The sequence below is a fragment of the Lampetra fluviatilis genome, chromosome 22 (genome assembly GCF_964198595.1).
Source record: "Lampetra fluviatilis chromosome 22, kcLamFluv1.1, whole genome shotgun sequence".
Taxonomy (NCBI): domain Eukaryota; kingdom Metazoa; phylum Chordata; class Hyperoartia; order Petromyzontiformes; family Petromyzontidae; genus Lampetra; species Lampetra fluviatilis.
Window position 1 is genome coordinate 11,987,601 of NC_136296.1, and position 16,630 is coordinate 12,004,230.

Sequence of the window (16,630 nt, forward strand, 5' to 3'; positions counted from 1 at the left end):
ATGGCGCGGCGCTTTCAGATGCGCTTCTGCGGCCGTCTGGAACGCTCTTGCTTGCGATATTAGGAAGCCACTAAAGCTATGCACTTTTACATCATCTAGATTGAAAATCAATTTCTTCAAAACTGCTGTTTGTGTTAATGTATTGTCCTTACCCCCGCACGTCCGATTGGCGCGATTGGCTACGTACGGTGCGAGAGAAGTTTCACATGCATACAGGCTGGAGATCTGTGAAAAAGACGAGCTGCAGAGCCCATGGGATTCCTCCTCCAGATAAATAAACATTTAGATTATGATGTCACATATGAGCGGATCTGAATAGGTTTTCTTTAACAGCGCTTGTCCCAAGTCTGTTTTCGGAAATACCAGAGATCGTTGTCTGCTTGTATATTAACTGTATGAGTGTCTCCTTAGCGCTGATGTTTTGACACTGCATCAGGTACTCATTTAAGGCTGAGTGAACCTAGAGGAGGCCCACGACTGGTTCGGAGCTTTGTATAGAGCAACAGTCCAGGCAGTTTGAACGCAGTGTTACAACGTCGAATTAAAGAACGCAGCTCGGCTGATTTGAACTGGGACTGTGGCTGCCAAATCCGAGCTGGTTGTGAGCACATTGACAAGGTATGGGAGCTCCTCCATCCACTGCCTGGAACACACCCTGATTACTCGTGGTGAGTTGGGCAGGTGGAGCGTTGGATGACATGAAATACACAGCGAGGTGCTTTCTTTTTTTGTTGAACATTTGCAAGGCCCAACTCGTAACTGAATAATCCAGGCACACAACAAGAGTCCCTAACTCCGTCGAATTGAGTAGCCATTACGATATCATCAGCATGCATAACACGTGTGTGTGTGTGCACGTCACTGCGCCACCGCTCCCACGCAAAGCGCATACATTGCAGTTGCATTATGTATGGGGGGGGGGGCAACTGGGGAAATTGATAATTATATTATTAATTCTGCATAGCTGCGTGGGTGAGATTTTACACGTACACATGTTTTACAAGGCTCAGTCAAGCCCAACATTTCCCGTTGCGCAATCACCGCCGTCCCCACAAGGCTCCTGTCAAACATTAACACCGCATCATTCTGAGCGGGGGAGGGGGCTGATCACGTGCATACCAGTAGCTGGTGCCGATTCAAATCGAAATTGAGTTCTCGTTGCACGTGTGCGCATGTTCCGCGTCGCGCGGACGGCGTTCATTTCTTAGCACGTCACGTGTAACGTGTTTAACAAGCATCGGGCGCGTGCAGCGTGGCACGAGTCAACGTTGTGTTTAAATGGATGGAGCGTAAATTGGTAGCGTGGTGGGTGGCGAGGACTGGAGTTTTGGTACATCATGTCGTGTGGGCTCCATTGCGAGTCTCTGGGTAAGTCTGTGAGTCCAGATGTGTATGTGGGTCTGTAGGTGTCTACGTACTCGGGAACCCGGTTTTACTCCATGGTTACTGAATCCCAGATTCGAACCCAGGATCCCAGCCATTCTGGCTCATCGCAGGCATTCCAAGGTGTTTTGATGTAACGGCCACGTTGGCTACCAGAGGATATAACGCGTGCGCGTTGGAACGGGCGCTTAAACGGTCAGATCCCAAACAATCACCGTGGGCGTTAAACATCTCCGTGACATCATTCGCAAGAGTAGGCCATTGTGTGCCGGCGTCTGCACGGTACAATTTTTGAAAGAAAAAAATAACACCGCATTTTACTCAGACAAAGATCCCCCGTGTAGCCTTAACAGACTATTGGTGTCAAGTGCTGTTAGCGAGCACCTATGAAGGCCGATACGGTACACGACGGCGTGTAGCCAGCACCACGCCCGACCGCCTTTGTCTCCCTAGTAGCACAATGTTTACACACCGCACCAGGTACTCATTTGAGGCTGAGCCGACCTAGGGGAGGCCCAGGACCGATTCGGATAATCGTCACCGATGTTGAGGGTGAGTGGGAATTCGTAGCGCAGTGTATCCCGAACCGCGACTGAAGTGCGATCACGCACTCCCAGCAGCAACGATCATCGCCCCCTGCTGTGAGAACCTGGCAGGATCATTCTGACCCAGAGCCTTGAGACTCGATGGGGCTTTTCTGGGCAGAATTTCGACAAAAATAAACCGTGCCTCGAGTTTCCTGGCCGGCTGCTGGCTGGGCTCATCTCCACCACCACCACCACAACAAGAGGCATCGTATTGATAGCGGCTGATGCGGGCCGTTGCCACTGAAACTCGCTGGTTATCTGGCTACACGGGATTTTGACGTGCAACAAATGAACGCTGAGCGGGATTGAAACGGCAGAAGACGTGAGAACACTTACCACGGTTATTATAACATTGCTCTAACTCTTCAACGCGTGCTCCCATTACTGTGAGTATTTATTTTACCACAAATATTCGGTAAATCCTATAGGAAATAAACCTGACGATAAAATATATCTTGGCCATTTTATTATTAAATACCAACAAAACGAGTTACTTTTAGAACTCCGAGTACAGGGGGATTGTGGGAAGAGAATGAGAATGACGGTCGCCTCTTACTTTCCGTTGCAGGGCAACAAAGAGCTCTCGACTGGCGATTATTAAAAGCATAACGAGTGGACGAGACTCACTGAACGAGCCGGCTTGCCGGCTTGTAATCACCGTGCGTGTGTCGCCCCCACTGTGCGCCTGCAATCATTCGCATATCCCGCACACAAACAAAGATCCCCCGTATAACCTGAACCGACTGTTGGGGCAAGTGCTGTTAGCGAGCACCTTTGAAGGGCCGGCACGGCACGCGAGGGTGTGGGTGGTCAGCACCTCGCCCGGCTGCCTTTGTCTCCCCAGTGGCGATGTTTTAATGCACCGAACCAGGTGCTCATTTTAGGCTGAGTCGACCTAGGGGAGGCCCAGAACCGGTTCAGATAATCGTCACTGATGTCGGCCGTGAGCGGGAATCGAACCCGGGTGGAAAGTTTCGTAGCGCAGCGTAGCGCTAACCGCTACACCACCGCTCCTCCGCGCACACACAGACACACACACAGACACACACACACAGACACACACACAGACACACACACAGACACACACACAGACACACACACAGACACACACACACACAGACACACACACAGACACACACACAGACACACACACAGACACACACAAACCCCCCGCAGCAGCACACACGGACCGGACGCACTCTGTACAAACACAGATATCGCTACTTACTAACAAAATAAACACAAACTCGAACGTCAACATCGTCTCCGCATGGAGCGGTCCACGGGGCGTCCTCGCGAACGACGCGGCCACGCGCGGCGCAGTGACACGGAAACACGGACACGTCTCGCCAAGCCGTGGCACCCACACACGCCGCGTGTTTGCGAGCACCTATTGAGGTCGGGGCGATTGAGTGGTGGTGGTTGGCCCAACGACAACACGACGCACGGACGCATCTCGTCTCGTTTATTCGTACGGGCGGGGCGGTGGTAAAGTTGGCTGGCGCGCTGCGCTATGAACCCCCGTCTCTCCGGGCCACCCGAGTTCGACTCCCACTCACGGCGGGTTCGATCTCCCGGGCGCGGCAGTATGAACAACGGCGCCAACATTATTCTTAAAACGCACGCCGCCTCTGTGCAACCCGGAGCCCCGATGCTGAACGAGTAGAGCAAAGTCGATCCGATCCGAACGTGAATCCGCGTGTGGTGGGGTAAAGCGGTGGGCTCTTCTGCCACCTCTGCCAAGACGTGTGGCCAGCATGCAAGAGGCGAATGAGCCCACAAAGTGCCGCGAGAGGGTCGAGAAGAGTGGAGGGGGGCAGCGGCGCTCAACCTCGGGTCCGTGCACCGCCGTCTCGCGTCCGCCGTGCGGCGCTGTCGGCCCCAAGCTGACGAGGGGGTGAGGTCCTGCGGAGGGAGCTGTTAGGAACGTTTGGTTGCTCGGTCAATGGCCAGGGTCAACGGCGGCGTGGTGTATTCCGCAATGATGCCCGACTGTGAGGGCGGGCACAAGCCGGCGTGAGTAGGTTAAACGTTGAGTTTTATAAGGGCACCACGGGGTGACCAGCCCCTCCCCACCCAGCCCCACCCCTCCCATTTTTGGTTGCACGACGGACGGACGGACAGAATAATCCCCTGTGGGCTGGTGTAACCAGGAGGTTACTACCAGTATTATCCTCATTGCAAAAGTATCTATATCTGTAGCTACATCTGTAGTAGCTACGGGCCCCGAACTTTCAAGGGCTCCCGCGCTAAATGCTTTAAAACTATCAATTCCGGCTCAGTGATTCTGCACTTGCTCCGAGTCTCATACGGTGCGCCTTTTGGCGTCATCTGGTCGAACACCGTATGAGACTAAGCTCTAAGGAAAGCTGTCTCTGGTGTGGACCAATCAGTTTCAAGGACAATGCATACATTATCAGTGTTGTTTTTTTTGCATTCTGACTGCAAGTATTGTGGTTAATGTCAACATGATTCCTTGCAAAAGGTTTAAGTTTTGTCGCCAGATAAACGGGGAAAACCCCTATTATTATATTTTAGTACTGGCAAAGGCCTCGTGATGTAGATACTTGACTATTTGTGTGTGTTTCTCCCTTGTGATGGGACTTTGTAGGATGAACGTTGAGATTTACAAGGGCACGGGGTGAACAATGAGGTCTGAATTGGTCTGTAATAAGGCACTGATAAGGGGTTGACAGGTATGGTATCGTGTAGTGTATAGTGTAGTGCATAGTGTAGTGTAGAGGATGAACGTTGAGATTTATAAGGAGCACGGGGTGACCAATAAGGTCTGAATTGGTCACTGATAAGGTAGGGCTCTGATAAGGGGGTTGACAAGGATGTTTGCTCGTACCATTGCCCGGTTGGCTCGTTGGTTAGGGTTAGCGGGTTAGAGCTAACGGCAGGGGTAATACTAATAGCTAGTTCATTATGGCTAGGGGTCGTGTTTGATTGGCTAGGGTTAAGGTAGACCTATCACTAGCAGCTAATAGGAAGGGCTATATGGATAATAGGACGGGCTATATGGCAAGGGCTATATGGCAAGGGCTAATAGGAAGGGCTATATGGCTCGGGCTAATAGGAAGGGCTTTCTGGCTAGGGATAATAAGACGGGCTATATGGCTAGGGCTAATAGGAAGGGCTATATGGCAAGGGATATATAGCAAGGGCTAATAGGAAGGGCTATATGGCAAGGGCTATATGGCAAGGGCTATATGGCAAGGGCTATATGGCAAGGGCTATATGGCAAGGGCTATATGGCAAGGGCTATATGGCAAGGGCTATATGGCAAGGGCTATATGGTGAGTGAGAGCGCATTCCATTGGCCCCGAGACTCCTCCCAGGCACCGCTCGGCCCTCCTCCCCGCTACGAGGCGCGCGTTGTCCTGCCGAGTGCGGTGCACGGAGCGTGGTTCACGCGGGCTGTGGTGCACGAGCTGTGGTTCACGTAGTGTGGTTCACACGGAGCGTGGTTCACGGGCTGTGGTTCACGAGTGTGGTTCACGCGGGCTGTGGTTCACGCGTGGAGGTTCATTCTGGAAATCTCTGAGCGGCGTGCGGCTGACGCAGCTCCACGCGGGGGGTGAACTGCGTGAGTGAGTGTGTGTCTGTGTGTGTGTCTGTGTGTGTGTGAGTCTCAGTGTGTGTGTGTCTGTGTGTGTGTCTCAGTGTGTCTGTGTGTGAGTGTGTCTCAGTGTGTGTCTGTGTGTGAGTGTGTGTGCGGTGGTGTAGCGATTAGCGTGCTGCACTATGAACCTAGCGAACCGGGTTCGATTCCCGCTCACGGCCAACACCAGTGACGATTATCTGAACCGGTACTGGGCCTCCCCTAGGTCGACTCAGCCTGAAATGAGTACCTGGTGTGGTGTGTAAACATCGCCACTGGGGATATAAAAGCGGTCGGGCGTGGTGCTGGCCACCCACCCCCTCGTGTACCGTGCCGACCTTCATAGGTGCTCGCTAACAGCACTTGCCCGAACAGTCTGTGAAGGCTACACGGGTGATCTTTGTATTAGGGAACGCTCGCCTTGTGCTGAGCACTTCGAGTCCGAAGAAGCGAGTTTCATTCCCTCTCGCGACCAACATCGGTTGCAAAACACCTGAATTGAGTTGCTCGCTATCAGCACTTGCCAAACAGTCCACACGGTATTGAGCCCTCTGTGTAGCGGTGCGTGCGTGCAACGTTACGGGATTTACAAATGCAAATGTGTGTGCGCGTGTGTATGGCTATGGTATGGGCGTGTGTGTTTACGTGGTGGGGGAGGGGGTGTTTTCGTCTTCTGGCATGTGGGATTCATTGGCAAGCAAAGGGAGCACAAACGCTTCTAATCTCATCGCATTACTGAGTGCGTGGGTGTGCGCATGTCTATATATACACAAACACACACGTCTGGCCTCGCCATACACAGGGCGCTTGAGGTTAGACGACCGACAGAGCAGTCCAGGTACAGCCCGGCCACAGCCAAGGTTAGTACCGATACTTCATCACCACCAACATCATCATCATCATCATCCATGATCAATCCACTGCTGGATGGAGGGATCTCTCCACCCAGTAGCCAGCTGACGCCTGAGCTTATTGATGTCATCGCTCCACCCAACAAAATCATTCCAACACAATCATCATCATCAGCCATGATCTGTCCACTGCTTCATACATTATTAGAGTTGTTTAGGGAGATGGCGATCTTCGTTTGCATTTTGTGCAAAGTATTTCTTCTTAATCTGGCGTGTGAAGAAATAAAGACTAAATATCTGCTTGCCATAACAACAACAATTATACATAATAACGTAATAACCCTCTGTCATTCCGAGGCTGGGTGAAGGTCGCGTGAGTTCTTTGACCATACTTCACCACGTTGGTCAGTGCGTGTTGGGTGGAGGGGAGGGGGTGGAGAGGGGGGAGCCGGGTCAGGTTTGCCGGGTTCATATAGCGGTGCGCTAACCACTGCGCCACCGCTCCATCCCTGCACCTGCAAGGTCTTAATAAGTGGTCGTTAGTTGCAGAGCTGTGGTTCTAGGAACCTGCCACAGCCTGGTTCGAGTCTCGGGTCAACATCAGCGGCACGGGTGTGGTGTTTCCCTGCGCCCTCCTTGACAATCCCGCACTGACCAGCGTGGTGAAGTATGGTCAAACAACCCCCCTGGACGACACGGCGTGGGGAGTCCATCCATCAGGGATAGCAAGCTGAGCAATGTAACTTCTAACGGTTGTTCTATGGCAGGGCTAGAAAGATGAGCGGTCGGTGTTAAGTCGAGCAAACGCGCATTCGTCAATAGGACTAACTTAAAATAAAAATATATAATGGGCGACGTTTCGGGCAATGTCCCTTCTTCATGTTAATTGTGCATCACTGCCAACGCAGCAGCATCACCAACATCACGCATTGAATGTACATCCTAAGTCTATTCTAGAAGGTGCACACATCTGAGCGACCAATGTAAAATCATCGAGATATTCCAGGCGGGCCAAATAACGTGTTTACGCAAAACAACGGTGCGACAAATGTACGGAACTCGGTTCCCAGTGCCATGCAAGGGCAATTTACTCAAATAATAAACGTCGCCACGAACCATCAACATCGCTTCACAAGAGCGACACTGCATATATGATCCTACCATGCAGTCCACATGCCCACGTTGGCTCAACGTGTTTACTGGGCAGCGAGCGTCGTTCAGTCTGAGAACTTCTGAAATGTCGAATTTACGGGAAACCCGATCACACAAAAAAAATCGTTCAAATCTGCTTGCTTATCCGCTCTACTGTTTACAAGAGTCCGGCGCGAGACGTCAGGGCCCCGTCTCAAAATCGTACAACGGATAGAGCCGCGCGCCACTGAATCTTTGGACGGGGATTTGGCGCGGGTGAATACGAGGCTAACGTTTCGGGCAATGGGCCTCTTACTCTTCAAGGTTCGCGGCCCGAAACGTTAGCGTCACGGACGATTGTAGGGCAGTGTTAATAATGAGGGTGATGATGTTTGTTTATTTACTTGTGCTATCATGCGCATCTTTAAACGGACTCATGTCGTCTTCGTCGTAGTCATCAAACTTATTCCTATTCGTGACGGCTTCCTCCATGGTCCAGCCTACAGAGGTTCAGAGTTTGTTGCGGTCCAGTCGCCGGGGGCTACGCACCGAGCGACTCGTCACATTCAGTTCATACCGCCGAAGTTCCAGCTCTGAACATCTCGAATACGTTGGTGTGATTCTATATTGGTGTGAATACATTGATGTGAATATGTAATCAATATCATAATATAATGAATATATGATACATATCTAATATATATCCTCATCATCGCAATATATTGATGTCATATATTGATGTGAATATATAGATAATCAATATTATATAATGAATATATATAATCAATATATAATATATCATCATTATTGTCGTAATATATTCATGTGAAATGGGGTAAGACGAACATTGCTCTTGGCGGTAGCATGGGTTAGAAAACGGCGCCCCCTACCGTGTGGATCAGAGGTCACTTGAAGAAGCGACCTCAGAGGCAGCTCTGTGGCATCCGCTTCCGCGGGCCACTCTCTAACACGCAGCGGTCGAGACACTGGCGCGAGGCTTCTGAGCGGATTCCGCGCCTCGGGACGCCGAGAGCGCAGTTGGGGGGTGTGTGTGGGTGGGTGTGTGTGTGTGTGGGTGTGTGTGTGTGTGTGTGGGTACGTGGTTACGTGGGTGTGTGGGTGTGTGTGGGTGTGTGTGGGTGGGTGTGTGGGTGGATGTGAGTGTGTGGGTGTGGGTGTGTGGGTGGGTGTGTGTGAGTGTGTGGGTGTGTGTGGGTGGGTGTGTGTGTGGGTGCGTGGGTGTGTGTGTGGGTGCGTGGGTGTGTGTGTGGGTGTGTGGGTGTGTGTGGGTGTGTGGGTGTGTGGGTGTGTGTGGGGGTGTGTGGGAGACAGAGAGAGAAAAAAAACATAACCCATGAGAAAGTTGCAATAAAATACATCAATATTTATTTATGGTATGCGTCTCAGACTGGAGCCGGGGGGTGGTTCAGGGTTAGGTTCAGGGTCAGTCAACATTGGCACAGGCGAGGGTTGCAGAACAAACTCCCTGCCAGGACAATTCTGCTGATCTGCCCTGTTTTTTAAGTCCACTCACGCACGCAGTGACCACGCGTGGGATGTGAGTCTCACACACACACACTGCCCTGTCTCATCCATTATTTATTCTGAAATCCGCCACCCACCCCTCCCCCCTCCCACCCCGCGGGTCCCCCGCGCAAGTTTCTGTGTTTACAAAAAATCTCAGTTCACTGCGGTTACAATTGCCGCTGGGATGTTCTCATAATCCATCCTCATCATCATCGTCGTCGTCATCATTATTATCGTCATTATCAGACAATTTTTTATTGGAGGGGTTTTTCTTCTTCAATAATAAACTTTTGTGTTTATTGTTGACCGCCCTCTTTTGTAACGTCGTGACCCCGAGTTTCCAGTCTGTGCGGCCGCACAATCGCGCCTTTGTGCACGCACGGCGAGCGAGCGCGTGACGGGGATCAGACTCGACAATGGGGTCCTGTTTCCCCACTTGCCCCCCCCCTCCTTCCCTACACCCCCCCCCACCGCATCCCACCTCCACCACCACCAACCCCACACACTCGCCCATTACAATTCCACAATCTTGAAAATCGCCACCGCGTGTTTTTTTTAGACGCGTTCATCAGAAACCTGCGATTCATGTTTTGTTTAACATAATAATAGTATTTTCCCCCCTTTTTTCTGGCAACAAAACTGAAACCTTTTTACGAGGAATCATGTTTACATTAACCACAATACTTGCGGTCAGAATGCAAACAAAAAAACACACTGATCATTTGTTTAACATCTCACTCAAATATTTTCCCTGGAGGCCGCGGAGTCTCGCCTTGCAGCTGTGATTGTCGACCTCGGGCGCTGACGACTTGAGTGCCAGGCATGCTGCCACTATCCCGAGCAAGCCGCTAATTACACGTGCTAATTAGATAATCTATTATATAATTACAATAACCCCACCCACTCCTCCCTCTCTGATCTCTGCACCGGATGGGTTCACAGCCATGGCGTCGACCTGCTCGAGTTAAGACTGAAAGCAGGTGGATTCGTTCACTATTCTGGTAAATTCGCCCGATGATGCTGGTTGATGTAGTTACCAGCGAAACGTCGAACTACTCAAATTGTAATTTTTTTTGGATTTACTCTCCAACACACCGGTGGGCTGAAGTAGCAACTAATTGGTGTGTTTTGTTTACTTAACAAACCTTGCTGGTTGTGTCGGGTGGTGGAGGGTTACGACACATTTATACTTACGCTATCTAACCCAAACCCCTTTATTATGAAGCCTCTATATATACTCAGCCTATACTTTCTCGTACTCCTATAAATCGGGTCTATAACAGGTTAGATGCACGACCTTAGCCATTGGGTTTCGTTATCATCAAGGCGAGATGCATCCGCGTGTCCAAACATAATTCCCAGATCGTTCTGGCTAAAAGTAAAAAACCTTTAAGAATCCATCATCATCATCGGTCATGGTCAGTCCACTGCTGGATGAAGGCCTCCCCCAAACCACCGTCGTTTCTCGTGACGCATCAATCCATCTTGCTCCTGCATCGAGAGCCGATGCGAGCCCACCATCTCAATCAGATCTCTCTCGCGCCGAGCAGTGGAGAACCTAGGTACTACAGATCCTATGTACTACAGATCCTAGGTACTACAGACCGGCCCACAAAAGTGAGATCCTCAACTTATTTAATTGACCTCTGGTCCACACAATAGGCCCTGCAGTGATTTCACTGGGTGCACTTTGTAGGTTGTGGGTGCGCTTTGTAAGTTGTGGGTGCACTTTGTATCAAACGCGAGGCACTGGAAGATTCTCGCTGCTTGCTTTGGCAGCCGCGTGTGGAATTTATTCTCTGGCCGCGATTGACTCCATGTGATGAGGCGAGTGCAATGGTTATGAGAATGATGATGATAATGAAGACGGTGAACACAAGGATGAATACGATGATGATGACCTTGATGATAACGACGTTGACGATTAATACTAAGGCCATGATGAGGATGATTGATGATAATGGTGGTGACCATGTATGTTGAACTTGTTTCGCACCATGCGTAACCATGGCCATAAAGAACACGGCAATGACGACGACTCCGCAGACGATGACAAAGATGATGGTGCGGCTGATGATGATAATGACCTCGTTTCTCCACCCTGAGCCAGTGTTGCCAGATTAGGGATAAGTCCTTAATCTGGCAACAGTCACCTGCCCACGCGTAACCACGCAGGTGAGAGGCAGCGCACTTGAGAACACGGCTCAGTGTCCTGCTGCATCACTCACTTGGGGTGACACGCAGCAATCATCGGCCCCTGCTGGCAGATTAATGCCCACTGGCAGGCGCCTGGTGCCGAGTCACTTTGTGCCGCACAGGGACAGCTGCCGCTGGGAGGGGAGGGATGCCCATTGAACGTTTGAGATGTCCGCGATGTTTTAGTTTTAGATAACATCGTTCGTACAAATCGCATCTGACAACTGCTGTGGGAGAGACGAGCTGGAAGGCAGTAGACCAGGCGGTTGGCCTCAGCTACCAACAGTTGCCTAAGCTCTGCAGTCCTCTGTATATTCAGCTATTTTCAGTCAATCAATGAGTGTTATATACACACACACGTGGGAGGAAACTGGAGCACCAGGAGAATACCCATGTGCGCGACAGGGCAACTCTGTCCCATACACAAGGGGACACACGATATTCGTCCCTATTTGCTGTACTGCCATAATAGAGGTTTGATTTGGGTTAGATCGCGTAAATATACAAATGTGTCGTGAAACCCGCCACCACCCGACACAGCCAACTAGTAAGGGTTGTCACGTAAACATTTACAATGTGAGTACGACGTTTCGCTAGTAATTACAACCAGCTTCATCAGGCGACAGCCAGATTTGTGAAGTCCACCTACTGCATCGTCTTCGATGTGGTCACGGCCATGACCATCCAGATGATGTACGGTTCTCCGACGTGTCGAGATTATTCAAACGCCACAAATGCAGCAGCAGCAGCAGCAGCAACACAACGATAATCGGCACACCACTAACTCGCCGTGTGGATCTCGCTGTGGATGAGTGAGCCGGGAGAAATCGAGGATGTGGAGCGGGGAGAGCGACGGGATGCGGATGATTGATGTCTCACGTCCCTGTGCAGGGCAGGGACAACCATGGGAGCGACGGCATCTCGGTGGCTGCTGCTGCTGTTCATGCACGTGGCACTGCTGATGATGATGATGGGGGCAAAGCCAGGCGCAGCTCTAACCGTGGAACAGCTTCAGAGTAAGATGGTGGCGGAGGTGATTGAAATGGTGGTGGTGATGATGAATGTTGGTGACGAGGATGATCGTAGTGGATGATGATGATGGTGGTAGTGGTGTTGAGGGTGATTGTAGTGGATGATGATGGTGGTGGTAGTGGTGTTGAGGGTGATTGTAGTGGATGATGATGGTGGTGAGGATGGCTGTAGTGATGATGATGGTGGTAGTGGTAGTGGTGAGGGTGATTGTAGTGGATGATGATGGTGGTGAGGATGGCTGTAGTGATGATGACGATGGTGGTGATGTTGAGGATGGCTGTAGTGGATGATGGTGGTGGTGGTGGTGCTGAGAATGGCTGTAGTGATGATGATAATGGTGTGACTACGAGGCCATCCCTCCAGCACCGCTGGCTTGAGTGCCGCTGCCACTGCCGCCACTGCTATTGAGTGTCCCGTCCCCCCCCCCCAGAGCTGTCGACGGACGGGGAGGCGCTGCTGGACCGCGAGCTCAAGCGCGGACTCCGCGGACTGCGCGTCCTCAAGACGTTCACCGACAGGAACGAGGAGAAGCACGCGCGCCTGCAGGCCGAGCTCAAGCGGGCACTCGAGCAGAAGCAGGTGCCGCGGTGGTGGTGATGACGACGGTGGTGGTGGTGGTGATGACGATGGTGGTGACGATGGTGATGGTGGTGAAGGTGGTGGCGATGGTGGTGGTGATGGTGATGGTGGTGGCGATGGTGGTGACGATGGTGATGGTGGTGGTGAAGGTGGTGGCGATGGTGGTGGTGATGGTGGTGATGATGGTGATGGTGGTGGCGACGGTGGTGACGATGGTGATGGTGGTGGTGAAGGTGGTGGCGATGGTGGTGGTGATGGTGGTGATGATGGTGATGGTGGTGGTGATGGTGGTGGTGATGGTGATGGCGACGGTGGTGGTGATGGTGGTGATGGTGGTGGTGATGGTGGTGATGGTGGTGGTGGTGATAGTGGTGGTGGTGATGGTGGTGACGATGGTGGTGGTGAAGGTGGTGGCGATGGTGGTGGTGATGGTGGTGATGATGGTGATGGTGGTGGTGATGGTGGTGATGGCGATGACGACGGTGGTGGTGATGGTGGTGATGGCGACGGTGGTGGTGATGGTGGTGATGGTGGTGGTGATGGTGGTGATGGCGGTGGTGATGGCGATGACGATGGTGGTGGTGGTGGCGATGGTGACGTATGTACGCATGTTGAATTTCTTTCGCACCTTACGTATTCAACCGTGCTAATCGGAGGCACGAATCGGAGGTGACGATAGTGGCGACGATGGCTGACGATGATGACTCCGAATGAGGATGGCTGGCCCTGCTTCTATCGATTACAATGACGCTGCTGCCGATAGCTCGAGCAGGGGTTGGCGATGCTCTACGACGACGACAATGACAGCCGGCAATACTTCTAATGGCAAAATCACAGCCGCTGCAACGATTTAAAAACGACCGCTCGCTCGCTCCTCTAAAACATCGACATCAACGTTCGGCGATTCTCGTCGACGGCTCTCCCTGTCCCCCCCCCGCCCCCCCCCCCCCCCCCCATGGGTGGACAAAACCCGATTTTTCCAGCGGCAGGGCATCGGGTTCTTTCTTTAATACAATTGAACCCGATTTCGGGGAATTAAAACCTGGTTTAATGAATACGAAGCTCTGCTCCAAGGCTTAGGCTGCTTCCTCGTCGGTGCTGCTATCGTACTCGGGGGGGCCGTCGGGCACGGGGTAGTCGTAGAATGCGGCGGGCAGGTTGGTCTTGATGAACACGAGCTTCTCCTCCACTATCGTGGGCGCCAGTGAGTTCCTCAGCTTGGAATGGATGAAGCCCATCGTTGAGAAGTGCGGTTCTGCAATTAGAACCAATTAAACCGGATTTCTCCCAATCTCAGATGATCGAGTTTAATATAAAAAGACAATGAAATATTCTTAGGTTTTTTCGGTAAAGTCACGTAGGTAAAAAATAAAAATTCATAAAAATAAAATAAAAAATAAAATAAAAAATCACGACGTTTCGGAGGCAACACAAGCTTCCGTGCTGTGACGGTTCCACCTGAAGACGGAAGCTTGTGTTGCCTCCAAAACGTCGTGATTTTTTATTTTATTTTTATTTTACTTTTATTAATTTAGATTTTTTTTACCTAAGTGACTTTACCGAAAAAAACCTAAAAATATGAATACTTGCAGTCACAAAAGCTTCAAATCAAGACAATGAAACCCGATTGTAAAAAAAACCCGACTGTGCCCCCCACCTCCGCTCTGCACCCCACAGGAGGCCATCGGATTGGCGAGAGAAACTCGCGCGCGCCTAGAGACGCGTGGCAAGACGTGCAACGCCTCGCTGTGGCCCGCCTGGGAGAGCGAGTGCCGCCCGTGCCTCGAGCGCTCCTGCAAGCGCTTCGTGTCGCTCACGTGCGGAGGCGGTGGCGGCGGTGGCGGAGGATTCAGCAGCTTTGGCCGCGACGTCGACCGCTTCTTCCAGAGTTTCAACCCCTTCTCGTTCATGCTGGGCGACGAGGCGGACGAGTGGCTCAACTTCACGGGCAAGTGGGGGCACGGGGGGCGGGGAGATAGGGGGAGATGTGAGGGGGGGGGTGGGCTGCGGAGTTGACGTCCGTCATGTGGACGACGGAAACTGAATTGCCACGTGAGCATTGACTTCGGGCTGGACGCGCAGACTTAACGGCAGAACAGCGGTGTGCAGCTTTGCCTGTGAAGCCCTCGGCTTCATCTAGATCGGTGTGTGGGGGGTAGGGGTGGGGCATGGATGCGCGAATCCCCAGAGATTCCAGGGCACCGCGGTGGGGAAATGTTAACTCCCTCGCCTGGTATACAGGAGGTCGTGGGTTCGATTCTAACCCTGACGTCTGCTGTATGTTTGGAGTTTGCACGTTCTCTCCGTGGCCCCGTCGATTTTTCTCCGCGTCCTCCGGTTTTTCCCGCCACATTAAGAATCAACGTGCGTTTTAGAGGATGTGCCTGCTGCTATAAATGTCCACGCGATAGGCCGCTTTGTTGGGCTACCGAGCGTGGCCACGTCGCTTCTGACAAAGAGCTGTACAGCTCGAGTGGACCTTACCTGGTAAATTAAACAAAAATAATGGAAAAAAACTGTTAGTTCACCTCAACCCCATTTCCCCAGCGGTGACAGGGGGGGGTACGCGCCGTGGCACTGTCACATGGCTCCGTTCACCGGCGTTCCTCCCTCCCTCCTCCTCCTCAGACGTCGCCAACGGTGACGGCGGCAAATCATTCGACACGATGGAGGAGCACTTCCACAACCTGAGCAAGGAGGTCACAAACCTCTTCCAGCGCAGCTCGTCGGCCCTCGCCTCCGTCACTCCCACGCTCGCCGACACCCTCGGCCAGGACCTCGTCCGCTGGTTCCGGACGCCGCTGCCTTCCCGCGCCGGCTTCCGCGCTTCCCGCTCGCTGGACTGGATGGACCACAGCCCCTTCCTGCGCTGGCCCGAACGGACGCCCCTGCTCGGCCTGTCCGAGGATCCGCTCTTCTGGTCGTCGCCGGCCAGCATCCGCCACGGCCTGGGCCCGTTGGTGACGATGAAGAACCTGCTGGGACGCTTGTTCGGCGTCCAGAGGGAGGTGGCGACTGCCGGGGACAAGGAGGAGGAGGGGGAGCACACGGGTACCGCTGCTGGGGCTCGCTGCCTGTCGATGCGGAGTGGTGTATAGCCGTACGATCATCTGTGTTGACATCCACGCGTTCGTCTGCGTGTCCCTCTTGCGATCTCTCTCTCTCTGCATACGCGTGTAGAGTACACACATCCAGCCAGCATTCTGGGCCTTGTCCGTTGTTTTTCCCAGCCGTCAAATGAATGTTCTCGCCGATCCCTCAGCCAATTCGTACGTCTCTTCATCTGTCTGCCAATCCATTTCAACCGTATACTTGGCCTTTTACCCTATCCATCTTCATATCTATCCATGTAACCATCTTTTCATCAAATATCAACCCATTTGTCCGTCCATCCATTCGTCAGTCCATCCCAACCCATCTGCCCATAATTCTCAACCTGCCGGGTCCTCTATTTCCCCCCCCCCTCGCCCTCCCCGCGTGACCGTCAGTGACCAGCAGCGGGGGACTCGGACAAGAGGGAGGAGACGCGTTCCGATGCAAGCAGATCCAGCGCAGCTCCAAGGGCTGCCTCGCCATGAAGGACGAGTGTGAGCGCTGCCAGGCGCTCATCAGGGGTGAGGAGGCTGCTCGCGGGAGCTTTGGGGGCGTGGGGCGGAGGGGAGGGCCACCCGAGACGCTGGGCTTGGGCCCAATAATCCATCAGCACCAGGGAGGGTGGCTGGGAGATGTTAACTACCTCG

The 16,630-nt window shown here is 52.5% G+C and overlaps 1 protein-coding gene across 4 annotated transcripts in view; it reads left to right on the plus strand.

Annotated features, from left to right (window-relative positions):
- The window catches only part of CLU (clusterin), a 184,685-nt gene that overhangs the window by 163,745 nt on the left and 4,310 nt on the right, over nucleotides 1-16,630 (plus strand). Inside the window, exons 1-7 of one of the 4 annotated variants that reach the window (XM_078866491.1) lie at nucleotides 5,537-5,559; nucleotides 6,377-6,434; nucleotides 12,171-12,295; nucleotides 12,742-12,890; nucleotides 14,568-14,838; nucleotides 15,519-15,941; nucleotides 16,379-16,504. In XM_078866491.1, the coding sequence (XP_078722617.1) occupies nucleotides 12,184-12,295; nucleotides 12,742-12,890; nucleotides 14,568-14,838; nucleotides 15,519-15,941; nucleotides 16,379-16,504 (1,081 nt within the window). In that variant the 5' untranslated portion in view covers nucleotides 5,537-5,559; nucleotides 6,377-6,434; nucleotides 12,171-12,183. Of the gene's footprint in view, nucleotides 1-5,536; nucleotides 5,560-6,293; nucleotides 6,435-12,170; nucleotides 12,296-12,741; nucleotides 12,891-14,567; nucleotides 14,839-15,518; nucleotides 15,942-16,378; nucleotides 16,505-16,630 lie in introns of those variants that run through there. The other 3 variants (XM_078866488.1, XM_078866492.1, XM_078866489.1) reach the window with 3 other exon arrangements.